At 44.6% G+C, this 22,790-nt stretch overlaps 1 protein-coding gene across 1 annotated transcript in view; it reads right to left on the bottom strand.

Annotated features, from left to right (window-relative positions):
* LOC125307776 (neurobeachin-like) overlaps positions 1 to 22,790 on the bottom strand; it is a 296,002-nt gene that overhangs the window by 190,321 nt on the left and 82,891 nt on the right. The window contains exons 5-12 of the mRNA XM_048263836.1: positions 22,528 to 22,649; positions 19,562 to 19,688; positions 15,447 to 15,566; positions 14,138 to 14,284; positions 5,502 to 5,699; positions 4,188 to 4,324; positions 3,000 to 3,108; positions 400 to 552 (exon numbers count right to left, since the gene is read on the bottom strand). Of these exons, the coding sequence (XP_048119793.1) occupies positions 400 to 552; positions 3,000 to 3,108; positions 4,188 to 4,324; positions 5,502 to 5,699; positions 14,138 to 14,284; positions 15,447 to 15,566; positions 19,562 to 19,688; positions 22,528 to 22,649 (1,113 nt within the window). The remainder of the gene's footprint in view (positions 1 to 399; positions 553 to 2,999; positions 3,109 to 4,187; positions 4,325 to 5,501; positions 5,700 to 14,137; positions 14,285 to 15,446; positions 15,567 to 19,561; positions 19,689 to 22,527; positions 22,650 to 22,790) is intronic.

Raw genomic sequence — 22,790 nt, 5'->3', positions numbered from 1 at the left:
CACACACACACACACACACATACAGAGTGTATATATTTCTGCTGTCTGGTGTTGTTTATGCATGAGGCAGTCCAGGAGTGCAGTGACTGAGGTGAATGTGTTTTCGTCACAAACCGCCCCCTCTCATCCGTCTCATCCCCCCCTCTTCACGGTTTATTATCGAGCAGGAAGGGAGCACATCTCCCTCCGGTGCACACCTCAATTATAGCTACACTTTCAGAGACCTGTCTGAGGGCCACAAACAACCCCAGCTCTGATGAGCATAGTGAGACACAGACACAGTGTCTCTCAGTGTGTGTGTGTGTGTGTGTGTGTGTGTGTGTGTGTGTGTGTGTGTGTGTGTGTGTGTGTGTGTGTGTGTGTGTGTGTGTGTGTGTGTTGGTTATAGGGGGCTCTAACCTTGGCCGGCGTGTGTATCCAGATGGCCGAGTTGAAGAGGATGTGGTCACACAGCTGCTTGAGCAGGGGCGCCCCATGGGCCAGGCCGTCCAGGTACTTGGCGAAGGACAGGAACTGCTCCAGCACCGCTCTGGTGATGTGCAGGCGAGAGGACTAGGACAGAGAGGTCAGGGGTCATGGGTGAGAGGTCACGTAACTCAACAAAAAAGACAAAACTACAGCAGGACCAAAAATGTGTGCTAACATTTCATTTGTCAAGCTTCTGTGTTGTTTGTGTAACCGAGAGCAAATAGCTTGTGCGTGGTCCAAAATTACACAGTTCTAAATCTCATTTTGTCATTCTCTGACAGCACCACAATATGAACACAACATGATCCCTGTTATGAGCCCACAGGTAATGGGCAAATATAGCCTGGAACTGGTGGGTGATCCAACTCACAGTGATTACACGAGTGGGAATATTCTAATGACGTGATGAAGGACTACTAGGCATGGTCCTGACTGACACTGAATGAAAAGTCCAGTTTTTTACCGTCTCAGAGAGAAAGACTTATCAGCGAGGCAATGTTCCCAGTGTTTATGTAATATTTCACACTTCAATGACCAAGAAAAGACTTAACACACATAACACAGCCAATAGTTCCATCACACAGCTTTAGGTCCATCTACAGTGTGTATTACTGTAACAATGCAGCCATTGTCATTGGCAGACATTAGCCATTAGGGTCAGCCATTGACATTGGCTGACCCTAGTGGCAGTTTGCTGAGGACCTCCACTGTCCCAGCATGCCACTGTTGTGTGCCTGTTTGACCTTGCAGACTGAAAGAGGTGCTTTAACTTTGAGGAGGTGTGCCATCATCACTCCTGTCTGGTACCTGTGGTGCAAACAGGTGTGCTGAAAAGTGTGTGTGTGTGTGTGTGTGTGTGTGTGTGTGTGTGTGTGTGTGTGTGTGTGTGTTTCGGTGGTGTGTGAATGAGTGGAGAGAGGGAAAGTATCTTTGTAAGTGTATGTGAGTTAGTGTGTGTGATTGTGTGAGACACAGACATACAGTGTGTGTGTGTGTGTGTGTGTGTGTGTGTGTGTGTGTGTGTGTGTCTGTGAGAAACAGATGGTTGAGTCCACCCTAAAGATCACACTGGCAGCAGGAGAGGGAATTAGGTGACACCTCTGAGAAAGTGTTCTACAGTTAACTGTTGTGTGAGGGAGTGTGTGTGTGTGTGTGTGTGTGTGTGTGTGTGTGTGTGTGTGTGTGTGCTTGTGTGTGTGTGCATGTGTGTGTGTGTGTGTGTGTGTGTGTGCGCGTGTGTGTGTGTGCGTGTGTAATGAATGCACATACTGTTTATAATGCACAGTCTCTGATATATGCTGTTTAATGTAACAGTTTGAGCCAGGTCACGTGGATTACACCTGACAAAGTGGGGGTCATTCTACAAAGTCAAATCGTGACTTCCAAAGCATGACTAAAGGAAGGAGAAAGAGAAGGAAGAGGAAAGAGAAAGAAATAGAGAGAAAGAAAGAGAGGGAGAGAGATGGAAAGAATAACAAAGAAAGGAGAAATAAACAGAGGTCATCCTCCCTTTGATGACCGCAGAGACAACAATACACCTGGACGCGCATGCTCTCTCTTTCCCCTCTAGTAAGTCATCTGGGCAGTAGCCTCCACTGCCCGATCGCTCTCCCGGCGTGAGGCAGGAGTGGCACTGCCTCTTCTCCACCACTCTCCTCTGACTGACATTGGGGGAGCCTCCGTGGTGAGCTCGCCCCCTTCTCTCAGGTTTCAAATCAGACTGGCTGGACCTTTGCCACCGTGTCCCTTCCCACCCCTTACCGTCTCACTAATCAGCCACGACACACTCATCAATCAGTCTGGGGGAAAATGGAGCGGGACTAAAAACCTCGCGCACGCCGCCGGAATATGATGGAGCACACTAGACTCTAAAGCTACGAGGGAGCGCTTACGTTTAATTGTCCATTATTGGAAAGTCAACAAATTGTAAGTGGCTCTTAAGCAAATATCAAACATCATTTTAAACATAATTACATAATTGTCTAACTTTCAATTAACTGTCAAAATACAAAATACCCTCACCATAAACTCTGGCCATTGCATTAACATACACATAGTTGTCAGTTGTCACCATCAAGAATATATATATATATATATATATATATATATATATATATATATATATATTTTTTTTTTTTTTAAATTCCAAATGTTATAGGTAGGCGATTTCAAACTGCTGCCAATCAACAACTAAGCCTACCGTATTTGCCATATAAATTCACCATCAGAACAGCCTTCCAGAGCATGTCACTGGGATTATCAAGCAGGCACCAATATGAAAAGAAAGGAGGATGGTGACTTCATATCATAATGTGGCCAAGGGCAGTGTCCCACCCCCACATGGCCACTCTCTGATACAGATCCTTGACAACACTTCACAGTTTCACAGTTGTTTGATGAGACTCATACTGTATGTAAACATCTAGTTATGATGTACAGTATGACCACAGGGGACAGGGACTCTGTCAGTAAAGGTAGTGTATGAAGAGTGGAGGTGTGTGTCATGTGGCATGTGGGAAGGACTGTCCTACCTTCTCCAGCAGGTAGCCGATGACCAGGAAGCCCTTCCCCCCCAGCATCTGCTCCTGCATGGCCACAGAGCTCTTCAGCAGCTCCACTAGGAACGCCAGCAGGGTGGCACTGCACAGGACACACACACACACACATTGTGCTGCATCAGTAATGCACAGCAGCACACACACACACACAAAACACACAGTACTAGATAGATAGATAGATAGATAGATAGATAGATAGATAGATAGATAGATAGATAGATAGATAGATAGATAGATAGATAGATAGATAGATAGATAGATAGATAGATAGATAGAGATACTTTATTGATCCCCAGGGGAAATTCAAGTACCAAGCAGTTGCTAGCAAGCAGTCATACATACCCACCCAGTACAAGCAACATACAATCAAACAAACCAACACAGACACATGTACAACCAATGTAGTTCACTCCCTGAGACATGGACATGCAAACTGACAGCATGTGTGACATGGCCATGAGCACTGCTTAGTGCTTAGGTAGCATTTAGTGACATACTTGGCCTGGATACTGCATGGCACTCTCTTGCATTTTTTTTAAAGCAGTTTTAGGAATTACATCACTTGACGGGTGGGTGTTGTTTTGGCAGGACTGCCTTGTGATCTGACGCGACCTTCCCCCAATCCTATGGCCTGAAGAGGCCCCTCTAAACCCCTTCTGACATTAATTTAAAAGCAGCTTTAAAACACACATGCACGGCCAGTGGACAGTTTTGAATAAACCATCAGCTTAGGGCAAGGCAAAGACGTAATCAAAGCAGGGAAGTAAAACCTTTTGAAAACCAGGTCATTCAAATTAAAACTTTTTAAAATGATGACCTTTCACTGGTCGAAAACAGTCAAAATGAAATGTGCATTCAAAATAGACTTAACAATCCTTTAAAAAAGTAATCCACAGTCATAAAAATAGGTAGGTCATGTCCATTCTATGAATCTTTTGAGGGTAGGGTGGAATGGACACACCAGCATCTGAGAAAAGACACTGAATCCTCATTCAAACACTGCCTTTAAACAAAGCTTATGCCAGTACAAGGACTGACCAACTAATCCACTTCACTGACAGAAGCCCATGTGTGTCCAGCCATGGGCAGGAAGTTGACTATGGACCTGGACTGCAGGGAGAGCAAGTGAGGGAGAGGGGGATAGTCGTGGGCAAGCCTCACCAGACAGTGGAGTCCACCTGGCTGTCGTTCTGCTGCTGGTGGTAGTCCAGCTGGGAGAAGAGGGGGAAGAGCACCTGGATACCCCCGATGGAGTGGATGGCACTATGGATGGAGTGGGTCACGATGGCCTTCACGTCCTGTGGGAGAGGAGAGGAAGAAAGAAAGAAAGAAAGAAAGAAAGATAAAGAAGAAAGAAAGAAAGAAAGATAAAGAAGAAAGAAAGGAGAGATAAAGAGACAGAATAAGAGGAAGTGAGAGAGAGAAAGAGCAATAGCATGAGATAGAGTAAGGGAGAGATAGAAAAGGAGAGAGGGAGAGAGGTAGGGGCAGGCAGGAAAGTTAGGCGAGGGTAGCACGCCCCCATTAACAAATGTTGACAATAAAAGGCAGAGAGAGAGGATAAGGGGAAAAGGGGGGGCATGAGAAACAAAGAGAGAGGAAGAGAGAGACCAGAGGGAATGGAGGGCATAAGAAGAACAAAGAAAAATAGAAAGGTAGTAAAAGAAAGAGAGAGAGAAGCAGAGAGGGGGAGGGCAAGGAAACGAGGGGGCCGGAGGGAAAAAGGAGAAGAGTGGGAGAGAGAGAGTGAGAACATTGCCATCAAACAAACAAATCAATAGACGGCAAAGGGGCCGAGTAATAAACAGACTGAACAAACCGTACAACATGCACAAAAGGCACAGAGGCCCAAATGGAAAACAAGAGATGAGAAACATAAGTATCTCTCTCTTTCACAAACACACACACACACACACACCACACGCAGACACACACACACACACACACACACACACACACACACACACACACACACACACACACACACACACACACACACACACACACACAACACACACACACACAGACAAAGACACACACACACACACACACACACACACACACACACACACAAACAAGAATGGCAAACCCAGTCCTTGAGGAGTGAATGCCTGTAGCCTCCTCTCTCCCTGTTTCTCTCACTCTCTTTCTTTGACCCTCTGACAGACACATATTTACACATTTTGTTGTGGTGTATGGTATTCTAACCAATATGTACACATTTACAGCTCTAGGCTTTCACTAGCCTTTCACAAGTTTGTACGAAATCTACAAATTTGCACATTTACATGTCTTTCAAGATGCATGGTACACAAAAGAACCACAAACAAGGCATTGCAACAAACAAACACAAAAACACAACACAAAAAACTCTGCAGCACACAGACCACAAGACAGGACATTGGCATGGAGGGCATTGGTGCGTTGATGGTGGGATGGAAGAGATGGGGTTGGCGCGGGGGTCCGGTTGCCCACCTGCAGCATGAGGGCGTGGGGCGAGTGCACAAAGATGGAGGGGTTCTCCCGGGGCGAGGACTCCAGGCAGAGCTGGGCGTCGGTGGCCTTGGCGTTGTAGGTGAAGGAGATGCTGCTGGCCAGCTTCCCGTCATACAGCACCTGCTTGTGGTGCTCCGCCAGGTGGATGTCACTCTCAGATTTAAACTTAAAGGTGCTCTGGGGGAGAGAGAGAGAGAGAGAGAGAGAGAGAGGAAGAAAGAGCGAAAGAAAGAGAGAGAGACAGAGAGAGAGAGAGAGAGAAAGAAGTTAGACAGGAGAAAATTAAAGGGGCAACAGAGAGGGAGAGAGTGGATGTCACCCCAGGGACTGTACATAAAATAATCTCCATAGAGAGAGAGCAGAGGGTGGAGATGGGTGTAGACAGGAGAATGTCTTTGGGTGACTAGCAGCTCCCCTTGGAATAGAGGGAGGGCAGACAAGAGTATCAGAGAGTGAATAAAAAGAGTAACAGCTCAGAAAGACAGGAGTAGAGAGGTGAAGAAGAGAGATAGAGGCCTTTACTGAGAGACAGGTCGATGGGGTTCCATTGGCTTTAGCCGGCATTAAGGCAGAGACAATTTAGCAGGTAGAAAAAACAGAGAAAGAGAATTAGAAAGAGAGAGAAAAGAAAGAGAGAGAGAGAGAGCAAGTGTGTCTGGAGAAGATGAGAAAAGCATGCACTACTGAATGAGAAGTATATCTTATAGACAGACAGTCAGACAGAAACAGACAGATAGATAGATAGACAGATAGATACAGTAGATAGATAGATAGATAGATAGATAGATAGATAGATAGGTCTGGTTTGGGGGTTTAGGTCACGACCCCAGCGAGAGCTGAGAAGCTGAGGGCGAGCAATGAAGGATCAGCAAGATTTTACAGAGACGTTCAGCCTCTGAAAGCTCTTTGGGAGGCTGCTAGGGGCTTAGGTCTACTGTGGCAATGCGAGCCTCTCAGACTCACAGAATTGAGAGTACTCTACATGAGGGGGTGCAGAAAAGGAGAGAAGACCCTTGATGAGAGAGAGAGTAGTGAGAGGAGCATGGTACACAAAAGAATCGTGAGAAGGTGGAGAAAATGCTCTTGATTTCAGTGTCAGAAGGTGCTGCATGAAGAGAGAGAAACAAAAAAAGAATCCGAGGTGAACCTGGACACAGGCGGTTAACGGAAAGAGGAATGCAGACTGGGAGAATTCATCTCTGTCTCACTGGCAGTGGGCGCCAGACAGAACAAAAGTACCCAGACAGAATACAAGGTGTGACTGAGAAGAGAACGCATCTTCACTTGCCTGCGGTGTCCCTGTGAACAGCAAAAACACTCTCAAAAACACCCTCAAAAAAAAAAAATCCTAATCACCTTGCACGTTTAAAAGTCGCCATGTCTGTTCCCTCCCCTAGCATAGCTCCTGGTGCTGAAAGTTTTAGTTCATTAATAATAGTTAATTTTTTGTGTTAGAACGTCTATACATATACTGTACACACACACACACTCCCCTCCATCGCTGCATGTAATCATAATTAGCAACAAGAGGGGTGTGTGGAGGGTGTGTGTGGGGGGGAGGGGGGTCGTGGGAATAGGCTGATTAAATCTGAATTTGTTATGTTTGTTGTTCCTCTGCTTGTTAAACCAAACACATCAAAATCACATCTGTGTCACGTGCAAAGAAAATAAGATTTCACTCTTCGCCTGAGGTTTTGGATTAACCTAACCTTGGAATACCCATCTTTTCGGCAAATTTGGGATTTGCTCTGCAGGTCCGTCTGGCCAAGAAGCCATTGAAGCCCATTTTCAATGTCCCTAAAACACGGGCAAGCAAATACAATGGCTAATCCGGCATGGATGTGTATTTCTTTGGAACTGAGTAAACAACTGCATTTAAAACCTTTGTTTACAAGACTTTTGAAATGATTTGGTAAGAGTTTAATGTACCAATTTAAGTTTAATTTCACTGCTAGTTACTGTACGCCTCTGCTGGAAGTCCTAAGTCAATGAACCTTTTCCAGACTCACTCACAATTGTACAATTGTGAAGGTCTGGGTGTTCCCAGGCTAGGATTGACCTGCACTATTAACTAAAACTAATGACCATCCACAAAAAACATTTTCTCTGCAAAATGACTACACCTGTTACTTGTTTGTGTTTGTTTTAAAAACCCATAAACATCTTAAAACCAACTTGTCAACACAACACATGAGACACCTGTGCAGAGGGCTTTGTGATGTTGACACGAGAGATCATGAGGATCAAATGAGTTGAGCTGAGTTTAGTTGACTGATTTTAGCACACTTGAACAGACATGGACACAGACTCGCAATGGCGGGAATTGCACCCGGTTCTACGGATTGACAGTCAGTGATGTTACGGGGCGATGGTAGCGTAGCTGCTAAGGAGCTGGGCTAGCATGCAGTAGCCTGAAAAGTTGTGGGTTCAGTTCCCAGCTTCCACCATTGTGCCCTTGTTGTGCACTTAACAACATGTTGCTCTGGGGAGAATGGCCCTTGTAATATAATTGACATATGTTACATATGTAAGTAGCTTTGGATAAAAGCTACTAAATGAATAAATGTAAATGTAAATAAATGTACCAGTGCTCCACCATGCCTGTCTGAGCCACATCAACGCCAGACCAGGGCCAGATCCGGGCCAGATTTGATCCTGCATCTGCTCATATCCCAGAACACACTTCTCACTCTGTCAGCTTGTCAGAGAATTCCTGCCGTGACTAACTTTATATGACTGAATATAAACCTCAGTGTGGCCCACTCAAGACAGGAACTAGGCTAATAAGCTGCGCTGCACTTTATGGAGCCCTGCGACTCACTTCCCATGAGTCCATAATGACCTCACGCAGCGGGTCATGGACCTGTTCGGGGACGTGGGGGTTGGTGGTGGGTAAAAGGCTTCTAGGGTTGTCCAGAGAATAGCTGATTCTGTAATATTATGTGACCCAGCTCTTGTGTGAATCATATTGCCTTTTTTGACACTTGCTGGTGGAGAGGAGTGAGACTCTAGAAGTCTTTAGACATCAATACTATCCCATATGCCCTCTATAAGTCTCTAGGCAAAGGTTTGGGCATACAGCAAAGGAATGCCAAGACAGCGAAAGACAGAAAAGATGGATGTTCCCCTAATTTATCACAACCAACTACTTACATATGGTACCTTTAATTTTAATATGATTTTTTTTTCCTGGTGATGCTGCCCAGTAGAGTTTGCCAAAGAGCTGGCGAGTGTGTCATTAGTAACAGAAGGATAGAGAACATAAGCCAAGTCAATTACCAATTACCTCATCAGCACCAGCATACGCAGTTATCTGAACTATCACACACACACACACACACACACACACACACACACACCTCATTAGTACTGTTCATGATTTACCTCCACTAATGCCAGTGACAGACACCCCTCAGGTCCGTAATTCTCTCTGAATTGTTAGAGGCCCTCCAACAATTTTTTTGTGTGTGGGAATCTAGATGTCATGGTTTTAAGAATATAAAAGATGGCCTTACACATCAGTATGTAAGTATTTTGACACAGTACAGTTAAAGCTTCAGTTGGCAAGATTTTTTTGATCATATTCACAGAAACCGACACTGTGCTCCGACAGAACAACATAAATCAGCCACAAAAAAAACATGTACTTCTACCTCTACCTAGAGCCTGTTATTTGTTTTGCAAAATTCCACAGCTCCTGGTTCTTCTGGTCCAATCAGAGCAGGGCTGTGTGAGATCTGACTGTTTATCACAGTCTGGTGTAGTCTGGTGCGCACTGACAAGCACAAAGAATGACAAGACTGTTCATGGCTATTTTGACATTTGGGTGTTACATGTGGCAATGTTGTGACCTAGTAGAAAATATAAGTATGGATGTGGAACAAAATTTTAGCATTTTGTAAAATGTGGACGTATACATAAACAAGAATTGAATTTCAACAACCACTGCATAATAAGCTACATGAGTAGAGGAGGGACAGTTAGGGAATGCTTTATTTTCTTCAGATGGTACGGTGGTAGTGGTAGTGGTCATATTATATATGTACCGCTATGTGGAACATCTAGTTTTCTAGTTTTGAACAGGGTAAAGAGAAGGCTTCTATGATAATATCTCTACACAGTTCATCACTAGCTGTATTGAAACTGCTTTGATGATGATGCAAAAGAGTTGATTAGAGTAAGCTCTACACTGGAGCAGAGGTCTCTCCAGCCAATGCCTATTTATCTTCAGAGACAAGCACAGAATAATCAGCTCTTGTCTGTGCCAGCACACCACCGTGATCTCTAATACTGAGCATAGTGTATCACACACACACACACACACACACACACACACACACACACACACACACACACACACACACACACACACACACACACACACACTCACATACACGCACATACATCACACATACACCACAAACTCTCTCTCTCTCTCACATACACACACACACACACACACACACACACACACACCACAAACTCACACACACATCATCTGTACACTGTCATGAATTTTTAAATATGACACAAGGTTATTTTGAGTGAACTCCGGCAGCAGAATGTTTCCCCTCATCACCTCACACCTCCAGCACCTATTTCTACAAGAAATGATAGCACCTCTGCCATTTATGCACATCAGCTGATGTCATGCCACAGTCACAAGACCAGTTTGTACCTCTCTCTTTTTCTCTCTCTCTCTTTTTCTCTCTCTATCTCTCTCTCACACACACTCTCTCTCTCTCACTTCACACACATACACACACACACACACACACACACACACACACACACACACACACACACACACACACACGCCTCCATAAAACATCTAATTAATCTCTCAACTAATATCCATTAGAGACCTTTAGGACTTCAGCCCTGCAAGCTGCCAATCAGCTTCTCCGTGTCCAGTCCAATTCCTGCGTCCAGACGACCCCTTCACCCCTCCTCTCACACTACAGCTGGGGGCACAGCAGGACCACGGAGCGTTACATCACCATCAGAGCACAGCGTCCACTGCCAGAGAGGACTGCAGTGGGATGAGGTCACAGCTGCGAGACAGCCTACAGATGGACTGTGTTTTGTATGCGGCGGTGGTCTCTCGTCTTTTATTTAAACCATGTATGAAAACAGTCCAACTTTCGCAGCTGAACGTTATTTATTCTTGTAAACAAGGAATATGCTGTGAGCTAAAGATTTTACCGATTACATTAGGTAGTATCAGTCTTATCACACAAAAGATTCTGCAGGCTGATGTGTTATCTGTGATATGGTTATAAACATCCATGTGACCAAGAAAGTATTTGAGGTTTTAGTGACATCTAAATAGTTATCGGATTCAGTAATAATGACTCAGTAATAATGTGCAATCCATACTCAATGTATCTGTTGCACTGAACAGGTTTCATGCAAATGACTGCTATCCTGAAAAAGAAAACAGTGGTACATTACTTTTAAGCAATAGATCTTAAAAATAATAGTCTGCTCTGACAGTAGAAAATGTGAGCTCCTTCTGGAGCCCCCCCCCCCCCCCCCCTCTCCTGCATCCCTTCCAATGACCAAAGCAGTGGCATCCCCTGGACGTCAACCATCAGCCCACAACACGGAGCAAACACTCCCACCACATCTGAACTGTGGTTGTCTAATCTCACGGCTGAGGGCAGGTTTTCTCTAACGTTATGTCAGCGTGTCTGTCTGGATCTGCCCGGGCTCGCCGGTCAAGCCGGGCTGGGCTGGGCTGGTTGCTTTTGGTAGTGTCCACGGGCATCTGCTAGATTAGCCATGGAGCTTTAAAACGGTTTACGCCACCGTTAAAAGATGACAGGCCTCGCAGGCCAGACACATGGGGATGAATGAGGCTTGTGTTTAATCATATTTACTGGCAGATGGGTCCTGCTACTGTCCTGCTGGGCGGCTGTTTAGGGCTCACAACAGCTGGAGGCTAAACGAACTTAAGGCACCAGTGTGTGTGTGTGTGTGTGTGTGTGTGTGTGTGTTGTTTGTGTGTGCGTGTGTGTGTGTGTGTGTGTGTGTGTGTGTGTGTGTGTGTGTGTGTGTGTGTGTGTGCGCGCGCGCACCCGTTCCCCAGTGTGTGTAAGTGCCTGGCTGTGTGGGAATCAGTGTTATCCTCATTGGCTCTCTCTCTCCAGTCTGCCGACCCTCTGATGGATGGGCGACCAATTAAAGCTGACAGCCGGGAGGGGTGATTCCATGCGGGGCGACCCATCACAGCACGTGGCAGCCTCCCCAAGGCCTCTCCTGCTACCTGGCACCCTCCTTCCATGGGAGGGTCCTCATCCTGTGAAAGAGTGTGTGTGTGTGTGTGTGTGTGTGTGTGTGTGTGTGTGTGTGTGTGTGTGTGTGTGTGTGTGTGTGTCTATTCACAGCTCATTTACTAGAGATAGTAACTGCCTGATCCTTGGTGTCTGTATACCTTTATAATATCTGAAGAAAACACAACTTCTTAGTCATGCCTTTCAGACACAACTCTGAAATGTTGCTTACTTAAAGATTTGAGACTTGCAGGGTATAGATAGCATTTTGAGCTAAACTGGTTTCTACTTGTATTTCAACAAATAAAAAATAAAAACTTCAATAGTTGCTGCCTGGTCTAAAAGTTATTTGTCCATATATGGCTAAATGCTAAATGGCTAAAATGCTGAGAATCAATAACAACAAAACACTGTGCTCCATCTTGTGTTAGCTCTTGTGTCAAGTCTATAAAATGTCCCTCAAACCCACTGCATTTTAAACCCTCTGTAGATCTTCTAGTGTGTCTCTAGGCCATGCTCACCACCAAGGCAAGAAGTCAGAGCTTGCTTCCTATCAGACAGGAACAACCGAGCCAATTTACTGAGACCAGAACACTGGATTGAAAATGGTACTGTTTGGTCAACACTCTGCCCATAAAACAAGTCTTCCCTACCCCAGAAGCAACCAAGAGTGAAAACCTCACAAAAGGCCAATGCAGAGAGAATGAGTAATGGGCTTCATCCTGGAAGTTGAACAACTCCACTCTCAATCGGAAAGTTACGATCTGATTGCTTTCTTAACCCTTTCCTGGCAGACGGCAATCTTTTTTTTTTTTTACTGAAATAATTGCGGTCATGGCATTTAGAGAGTTTTACCACTTTTACTGGTACAACAAAGCAGAATAATGTTGTCTTAATTACATTAGCAGGATGATAAGTCTCTCAATAAATACATACACTAACGTGTCTAATTAATTTCAACATTGGCAATATCAAATATAAATATAACTGTGGCAATTAAGTTCAAGTAAGGCTGGGCGATGTGGTTAAAAAAAATGATATGCTGAGAAGAAATGACAATATATGATATGATCTGCCATGACTTTTGAATTTAAGATACAAAAGTTGATGATATTAAATAAATGATATTAAATACACTGATTAACTATGATATTAAATACATAAGTAGATAATTTCACTTATTTTCATTACACTTATGTTAAATTAAATACGGGACTTTGATATACTGTGCATAAGTAAATAACTACCTGAGGACACAACTACTGGAATGTCTGTCCCAACTAGTACCAATATTCTCACAGGTTGTGACCTTCATCATTTCTATGTGACAGTCATCTGTCTGCCCCTCAGTCACACATCATCTCTGTCAATTGGACAACCCCTCCCAACCATCTAATCTTGCCTTGTGTAAATTGTATTATATCACAGTAAAATCTATCCTGTGGTGACATTTCTCCATTACTCTGTCCTGATTTTACACAATGTAGCCGTTCTTGGCACTTAAAGCAATACTGTAATATAACGTGCAGATGTTCAAATGTACTACACAAGAGGAAGTGTGAACATTTTTCAGATACTGCAAAGGGATCTTCACTATTGTGAAATGTGCATTGTACTTTAATATTACAAAGCAGCACCTAGTATTTTATCTTGATTAAATCAGTATCATAATGTAGCACATTACATTAACTGGTACCTTTCCAAGCTATGACCTCTATTCAGAGGTCAAACTCTTAGTGAATGACAGGATATTTGAAACTCCCTGAGGCGATGCGTGCTCTGATAGTGTGTGCTTTATCACATCTGATATACGATAACTGTTCCAGTCTATTCCTCTCTCATTCAGTCATTGTTAGTGCAGCTTAACCGGTATGTGTCACCGCAGACTAGGGATCGATCTCAATGACGATCTCTACCAGACAGATATGAGGGAGTCCTTGCCTTGAACATGACACCAGATGATCCTTCCTGACGCCCTTACCTACTTACATCAGTCTTGCATCAGTGGTTGTGGTTGTTTTTCGGGGGCATGTGTGTGTGTGTGTGTTTGTGTGTGGGGGGGTGTTCTATTAACATGGGGGCATGTGTGTGTGTGTGTGTTTGTGTTTGTGGGGGGGGTTTTATTAATTAATTAATTAATTAATTAATTGATTAATTAATTTTATTATGTCTACAAGGGAAAGCTAGTGAGACAGCGCACCAGACTACACAACAAAGCAGGTGTGTGTTTGTATCCACATGTGTGTCTATATGTGTGCAGAGGGATTTGTGTGTTTGTGTGTGTGTCTGTGTCCGTCTCTCAACACACTATAGGGTTGCAGCAAAAAACAATGTTCCTACCTTATATCCAGCACCTAGCTGATGAATGGCGAAGATCTGAGATGGGTTAAGAGCTTCGCTGAACACATAGATGGCTCCAAGCTGCCCACAGAACACCCGGTTAGCATCCGCTGTTTCTGACGAACCAAGGAAGCACTTGTCATAGCTCTGTGGAAGAGAAAGGGAGAGATGAAGGATACAAGATGCGAGTGCATACAACTCCCATAAACCTCCTTGGAAAAGGTCAAAGCATTAGACTGCTATGAGGCTATTGGTGCTCACTGGAGCACATTCATTCTATACTGTTTGGATGTGAGGTAATAGCAGAATTAGCTTGTAATGGCAGGCTTAACAGAACAATGACTTCTTTGCTGTGTCATTAGTAAATATGGTCACAATTATCCAAACTGTAGTGTGAAGCACTAAGCAATTAGGGCTACATAGCAATTATGAAGTGTCACAATGCAACTGCAACTCATCAAGGTCAGCCTTTTCCTTGTTAGCGCTTAGCACAACATCATGCTTCTGACAAGGCACAGGCTAAATCATCAGTATAAAAAGCTAGATGAGATATCTTTATATTCTACATTGTTGTCTCTGTATACCCATTATGAAGTATTCCAAGAGTGGGTATGTGACCTTATGTATTGTGTCAGCCGAAATAAAACTCTCGTTGGTAATTTTCTGATTTAATGTGCCGTAAATGTTTCTGGAGATGGTCCAGAGAGTGTGGCACAAAGCTGTCTTCCCACAACCTCATGCATGTCAGGCACTCTCTCTTTGTCTATGCCAGATGATGCTTTCATTTTGCCACTTTCCATACCCACCCTACTGCTCTCTCTCCCTCTCTGTCTCCCTCTCTCTCTGCTTACCTTCTCTCTCTCTCTCTCTCTCTCTCTCTCTCTTGTGCATACAGTACATCTTAGTGACAAATGGATATTCAAATTGAGGCTTTGAAATACCAGTGAGACTCCCAGGAGAAATATCAGCCTGCGTGGCAAAAACTCATTTTTTTTTGTAATTTGTCGGGGGTGGGGGGGTGGGCTCTGCAGAGGATTTATGTATCTTTCGACTCAGGAATTTGCACGCCGTGCTTGAGGATCAAAGGGCCCCCTCTGAGCGAGCCCCGCAGCAAACACACACACACATCCCGCAACAGAAGGAGAAAAAAAAAACACACACACACACACACAAACAATCACAGGAAGAGAGAACGAGAGATAGAGGAGGGAGGGAGAGAGGGAGCAGGGTGGAGAAGAATAGAGGGAAGATGATGCAGAGAGGAAGACAACAGAGTGACACGCTGCCAAAGCATCCTCCGGAGCCTTACATCGTTGGTGTTGACGTGCCAGGCCATGTCGCCGTAGGAGACGAGCTGCCCGTTGACGTAGCAACGGATCTCGCTGTTGCGCCAGCGGTTGTAGATGTGGACGATGCTGACCATGTACCACTGCAGACCAGAGACAGAAAAAAGACAATACATCAGTGCTTCCTCATGTAAACTTAAACGAACCTTTACTGATAAAAAAAGCACATGTAAAAGCGGGCCTTATTTTTGCCAAGTGCACTGGAGGACCTGTTTTCATTTAAAAGGGAAAAGTAAAACCTTCTTTCGCGGGGGCAGGGGATGTGCTCCAGAGTAATCTCTTTTTACTCCCACCCTTTTAGAATTACAAATTTCTGCCCATAAATGCCTTTTAAGTCGTGCCATGAGGCCCAGAGACTAATGTTCTGAAATTTGCATTGGAATATTAATTAAAGATTTGAGCCGAGGAACTATGACTAAAAGGAGGGACTATTTCAAAAAGCACCTGCAGACCACTGAGCATGTGTGTGTGTGTGTGTATGTGTGTGTGTGTGTGTGTGTGTGTGTGTGTGTGTGTGTGTGTGTGTGTTTGTGTTTGTGTTTGTTTGTACATGCAATAAACACATTTTCTGTGGCAAGACATAAACATTCAGAGGCGTACATGCATTTGAGAACGCAGCGTAAACAGCAACTTGGCCAGTCTGCAGAAAACACATGCTGTGCCTATTAATTTTACACTGAATGGACTAAACCTCTGGCTGATCCACCCTAGACCTAGCTGCCATGTGAGGTGGCCGCAACTGAATGTTATTAAGTCATGGGTGCAACTGCTGACTGACATTAAAAGGAATCAAAATGTATAATAAATTCTACATTTACCTGAATTTGTTGATGTCATCAACAGAGATACATTTACTTGAAATGATTGATGTCATCAAACAGAGAGATAATACCTTGACTATTTAAGCCACTTTGACTATTTGAGCAGCTATGACAAATACAATACTATGGCATGCTTTTAGATCACACTATGATGAAATTATGCCTAAAACAATTGCTAATATGTTATTACATGTCTTGACACTGTATGTGTGTGTGTGTGGGGGGGGTTGCAGAGTCCTGCATTATGTGTGTCTGTGTGGTTTGCTGTGTCTGAGAATGTGTGGTGCTAAGAAGGATTACATTTATTCAAGTTAGAAAGGTTTGACTCAGTGTTTTGTAGCATCAAGCAGTCCAATATTCTCCCCTTAATCATCAAATGACACACACACACACACAAAATAACTTGTTAGCTCTTCCTGAGACTTCCACCATTGCTCAATATTGTTGCTCCCCGCGGCCTCTGCTACTTATAGCCCATTGATGCAACAGGCAGAACTAATGGATCTGGGCTGTAAAGTGCAGATAGAGATGCCACAAAGGCAGTGAGAGGGAGGCTCAGATCAGCTGTGCCGAGTGTCTGGAGCATTAAGGTTGAGGCCGGTGCCTTTAAACACAGACCTCAGGCAACTCCAATCTGCCTTAAGCTCCCAAACTGTGCAAATTCAGAAGGGGGGGGGGGCAAAAAGCTTCATTGGTAGCATTCATGGTAGCAAGGAGCGAAAGAGGGATAGTTCACATAGTGCAAATTGGTCACAATAAATAAGGCATATTTTTTTCCCAAGAGAAATGGCAAACAATTTGGTCCAGTGCTGGTTCTGTAATAGTTGGCATGGTGTGAAAAAAGAGAGATCAAACACTTTCTAAAGAGGGGAGAAATACAACCATGCAGAACTATTACAGATCAAAAGGAATCGGAGGAATCAGAGGCGAAGCGGCGATGTGCACATCATGGACTCAGAATCAAATCATTCCAGCCGTAGTGGATGAGACTGGCCCGCTTCGGCTGACCCACCCCCGACTAACATCGCCTCCATTTGCTACACTTAGACCAAGCGGGAGGATAATTGCTCCGAAGATCAGTATTTGTCTGCCCAATTAGGTTAAGTCTGACGCTGAATCCAAACGTGAGGGCATGTCTAAAAACTGGCCAGGTTGTGGTCTCACAGCTTTGCGTTAAGTGTTGACAGTGGCATGACAGTTTATTTTTCATGGTTAAATGTGTCGGTTGTTCCTGTTAAAGAAACTTAAAGAGAAAATGGAGTGCTGTCATTTATTCTCACATTTGTAATTTCTAACATCATAGCAATGGCATTATCCCTTTCTATAATAACGCAAAAATACTAATAGGCTGACTGATAGATATTTTGATAGTTATATTTGAACGTTATGTATTTTCTGGGCGCTATTGTTTGTTGGTAGACAGACTTTGGCATGAAACAAAGGAGGAGCTGGCAGTAGATCTGAATCGGCTGTCAGTGCTTTAATTTAATTGTATCACTTCATGGCACGGCTGGTGGTAACGCAAAGCAAAGGAATAATGATGGGAAGAGTGATTTATCTATCCGCTCTCGGAGGCGCCATCCCTCGCTTCTACTAAAGACTGCTCGAGCGTACAGGAAGATTACATGTCAATGCCTCCTGGGAAAAGAGGGACTAAATAATTACTTTTTTTTACAGATTGCAAAGTGAGAATATTTTTTTCATAACAGAGTTATGAAATGTATCATTCTGTGAGCTCGGTGGGAGGTCAACATGCAGGCTCGCATTAGTGAGCATTGACCTATGACAAGTGGTCAAAAATGATCCTATCTATTGAAATTCATTGTCAAACAGTCACGCTTCTCTGAGTTCAAATCCATTTTCTTGTCTCATCCTCTCTTGCACACTGCGAGTGTGTCTCTGTCGAGCTTAGCCAAGCAAGGTACTTGCTTTTGAACAGACAAATGAGTCACAGGAAAACAGTAAAAAATGATAATATCAAAATCCTATACACACTGTCCACGCATCTAGCCTTAAGCCATCTTTCATGACGTCACAAAATATAATCATAAAACCTTCAATAGCCATTGCAGACAATAGACATTTAATCCTCTTACTCTATCACCAATTAAATCCCCAGGAGTCGACAGTTTAAATTATTAATATGATCAGGTGCTGTATGTTGCATTCCATAAAATTCAAATGGTTAAAGAGCTTTGATCTTTAGCCATTGTTATTATGTTATTGATTCATTTGTCATTTCACAGTTAAAGATCACTAATTCAGCAAAACGCCACACTGCCCCACGACTAGTTAATGATCCTCCCACCACACGACAGGGTGCAGGCCTCTCACACACTTCATTGTCCTTTGGCAATCCTCTGAAAAAGCAACCTCACCTGCACATCCACACGCAAATAGAAAACTAATAAGCAAGCTGGCTAAGTGCCCATGCTTTCTTTTTTTCAGGAAAGAAAAAAAAGAGAACACCTTCAGGGACTAGAAAGTGTTTTTTCTGAGCCCATGTTGAAACACAATTCAGAAAGGGGAACGGCTAATGCGACTACCCAGCATGGCACTACGCAGTGGGTAGAGAGCAGGATTATGGCAAGAGACTCTTAACAGCTGGACTCTGAACCGACGGGCTAACATTTCTGCCCTCAGAGACAGCTGTCAGCATCTGTTTAGAACTCTCGATTGTCTGCATTAACCAAAGAATATTAAGAATCAGCAAAGGAAAAGAGAGAAATAGATTAGTCTGGGGTAGATATCTGTCAATAAAAACATGTGTCATATATATTTATGCAAAACCGCATCATCGACATCTAAATTCAAATTAGGGAGATTTAAACCTTCCAGCCAAAAATCCTCAAAACACCACTACGCAATATGAACAAATAAAGACTGTTTTGTGCAACAAAACAGATTAAAGGGGACTGTAATTTTGGCTCGACTACATCATGAAAGATGTTCCCATCTTGTTACATATCAGCTGAGTGGCACGAGATCCAATTTAGGAGCCTGCGGCGGTCATCAAAGCCCATCCGTAACCCCTGCGCAGGGGATCAATGAGAGGCTCCACGCTGAGATGCAGTCGGACGCCGCTCCGCTCCTCAGTCACTGCCGCTTCAAACACGGGCCCTGTGTCGCTGGAGGATTGTTTCGACAAAGTGGCTCGGCGCCAGGCCCCGGCACTAACTAAGCCATGGGCACGATTGCCAATCGTGGAGAGAGGGGGTGGGTGCCAAGTGGCGGGGGGTATCAAAGCAACCACTTACCTTGCGAGGCTGAAAGTCGTACTTCACGCAGTGCTGGAACCCCTTGCCCTTGGACTTGAGGGACGTCACGATCAGGCAGTTGCCCACAAAGTGGGCCGAGTAGCCGATGCCTTTGCTGGTGCGGAAGCTGTTGCCAAAAAAAGAAAGAGAAAAAGAAATGACCAGGATGTGGGCCTACCAAAAAACCCACATCAAGGGAGAAAGCAACTGCTAAAAACCAGCCACTATGCATGGATTGTTAAATACAATCACCACTACTGCAAAGGTTAATTCATGTAAGCCTTTATTTTTTAAAGGGAAGCGTAGAAGCATACATACACTGAACAGATGTATACTTTTTTAACCAGGCTTTCCCCTTTCCACTTCTGCAAACACAGATGCTCAAGATTATCCTCTCAAATCTTTCCAGCACCTCCTAGCCAAGCCTGTTTTTTTCCCCCCTCTGCAGCGCTGCACTACACTCCACATAGATCAGCACTGCAGAGAAGGCATGAGTAATCACAGGCAAATATGCAAATAAAATGCACTGACAAAAAATACAGACAGGTAGATTAACACAAACATTCTGCTGCAGCCACTGGCAGAGCGCCTGCCAGTAACAGGTGACAAACGCCAGGCTGCTCTGCCAGCTTGGCCCCCGGGCAGCATTGGTTTTGTATGCCGCTCTTGTCTGGGAGACCTGAGCTGGCATGGAGCACATCCTTTTCAATCATGGGTTTATAATCGAGCTCCTGCAAATCTGCTGATGGGCAAGGAGAGCAGGGGTGTATTAGCCATCTCTGTGTTGTCATGCTAATCAAGCATCTCATACCTGAAATTCAGTAGGCACAGTGTGAATGAGAAGTAAATAACTCAGTTCATTCCAGCCCTCCGTGGACTACATTACCCATGTCTTTCATCTCCCTTTTTTCTTCTCATTCCCTCTCCATCTCTCTTCAACTTCTCACCACTAATCTCTTTTTTCCATTTGCTCTCGTTTCTCTCTCTCTCTCTCTCTCTCTCTCTCTCTCTCTCTCTCTCTCCCCATCTCCATCAATCCTCCTCTCCAATCCTTATCTGGAACCCCACCCCCGTCCCAACCTGTCCTCCACCAGTCTACTATCCAGTAGTTCTCTGCTCTCCTCACACACACACACACACACACACACACACACACACACACACACACACACACACACCTTAGTCCCCTCCAGCCCGGTTGAGCCTCCACACACCTCCATCCGACCTTCCCCTCTGCTTTAACCCGCCATCAGCCAGGAGCGCTGCTTGGCAGACTGGCTGCACTGATAAAGTGAGATTAAAGCTGATCTGAGACCTGTCGGAGGCTCAGGGGTAGAAGGCTGTCCACTAGAGCAGCACTGATAATACAGTATGTGTGTGTGTGTGTGTGTGTGTGTGTGTGTGTGTGTGTGTGTGTGTCTGTGTGTCTGTGTGTGTGTGTGTCTGTGTGAGTGTGTGTGTGTGTGTGTGTGTCAGTGTGTGTCAGTGTGTGTGTGTGTGTGTCTGTGTGTGTGTGTGTGACTGGACTGTTCAGTAGCAACAGAGTGTGGAGTGTGCAAGCTGCACTGCATCTCCCTCCCCTCAGACTAGCAGTGAGGCAGCAGGTCACACAAACACAACCAGCCAGTAACAGCAGACGCCTGAAGAAACCTGTAACTTCCTCCACCACTTCTCCTTCCCTTCCTACAGATTGCACAGTCTCAGACCACCTGCCAGCTCGACTCAGACCACCTACCAGCTAGACCTGGTTGCTTATTTATTGCTTTTTCCTTTCTCTGACCATGCGGGGAAATGAACGTGCATGCACATGTTTCCATAAAGCTGACCCCCGCCCCCACCCACACACACACACACACACACACCTCCCACCCCCCACACACACCTCCCACCCCCTACTCCCTCACCACCTCGTCCTTCCGCTCTGCTCAGAGAGCTGGTCCTTCCAGGAGGCTGCTGCAGACGCATGCTGATGGAGAGAGTAACGACCTGAAAGCAGACTCCGCGTTGCTCTCCTCCACTCCTTATCCTGGTGTGCATGTCTTTCTCTCCCTCTCTCCCTCCCTCTCTCTCCTCTCTCTTCACCTGTCGTTCTCTCCCTCCCTCTCTCCTCTCTCCTCACCTGCTGCACACACCTCCAAAAAATCCATCTAAATCCACCACAGTCTAGCCAATGCAATTTCCCCTCTCTCATTCCCCGCACCTTCTCCTCCATCTGTATGCTTCACTCTATTTCCCATGCTTCCTCCACCTTTTACCTGTTCCGGGCCAGCCCCATGCTTTTTACATTCTGCTGAAGGATTTTTTATCTTATCTGTCATTTATTTATTTATTTTGTTCACTTCCAAACATACTGTACCACTTCCCTCCATCACATGCGTCAGTCCTTTACGCCTCTTCACTTTTCTTTTTTCCTCTCTCCTTCTCTATCTCATCCATCTCTCTCTCTCTCTCTCTCTCTCTGTTGCTCTGCGTCTCTCCCTGTGGCGTATTCCCCTTTGACTGAGATAGCGGCTGATAAACAGTAGGTTTCTGGGGCTATTGATCTCGGCGCTAATTACCGACACGTCTCTATGCACAAGACGCATCCGTTGTGCCTGACAGATATTAACTAATCCCCCCTCCCCCCACCCACCCTTCCTCACCCAAATGAATACGTTTTGCATGTTGCCTGTGATTCCAACATGTTCTTTGTGACCCGAGTTCAAGCTCCCATAGATTTTAATCCATAAAGATCTAACCAGTTCTGTTTACCTCACCCTTTTTCTACGTTGACTTAATCTACCACATTAACACAGCTCAAGTCCTCTACCTAGAGATGAGTGTACAAAAAGTACGACAGCATTTAAATGGGGCCAACTGAGGTAATTGGCTTATATTAATGCAAGGCAAATCATTTGGTTTGATCCGTTTTAGGAATGAAAAAAGACTTTATCCATAATTGCTACTCGCATTCATTGAGTACTTACCAGTAAAGGTAGGGTTTGTCTTTATCAACATTGATGTTGTTCAGGGGGTCCATGCGAAACCAGGTGTTGAGAGTGAACCCATTCTGATAAGGCCACTTAGCAATAGGAGGTAAAGCGATTGCCTGTCGAGGAAACAGATTGTTGTGCTCTGAGAGTTGATTGTTCAGGAGCGGGTGGGGGTCAGGGGGTACAGTCCTGTCACTACCAAACAATAGCAGCAACCCACATTTGGTTAAAAAAAAGGAAAATCATGCATTTCTCAA

This window comes from Alosa alosa, chromosome 15 (assembly GCF_017589495.1).
Source record: "Alosa alosa isolate M-15738 ecotype Scorff River chromosome 15, AALO_Geno_1.1, whole genome shotgun sequence".
NCBI lineage: Eukaryota > Metazoa > Chordata > Actinopteri > Clupeiformes > Clupeidae > Alosa > Alosa alosa.
This window is presented reverse-complemented; position numbering and strand designations above follow the sequence as displayed.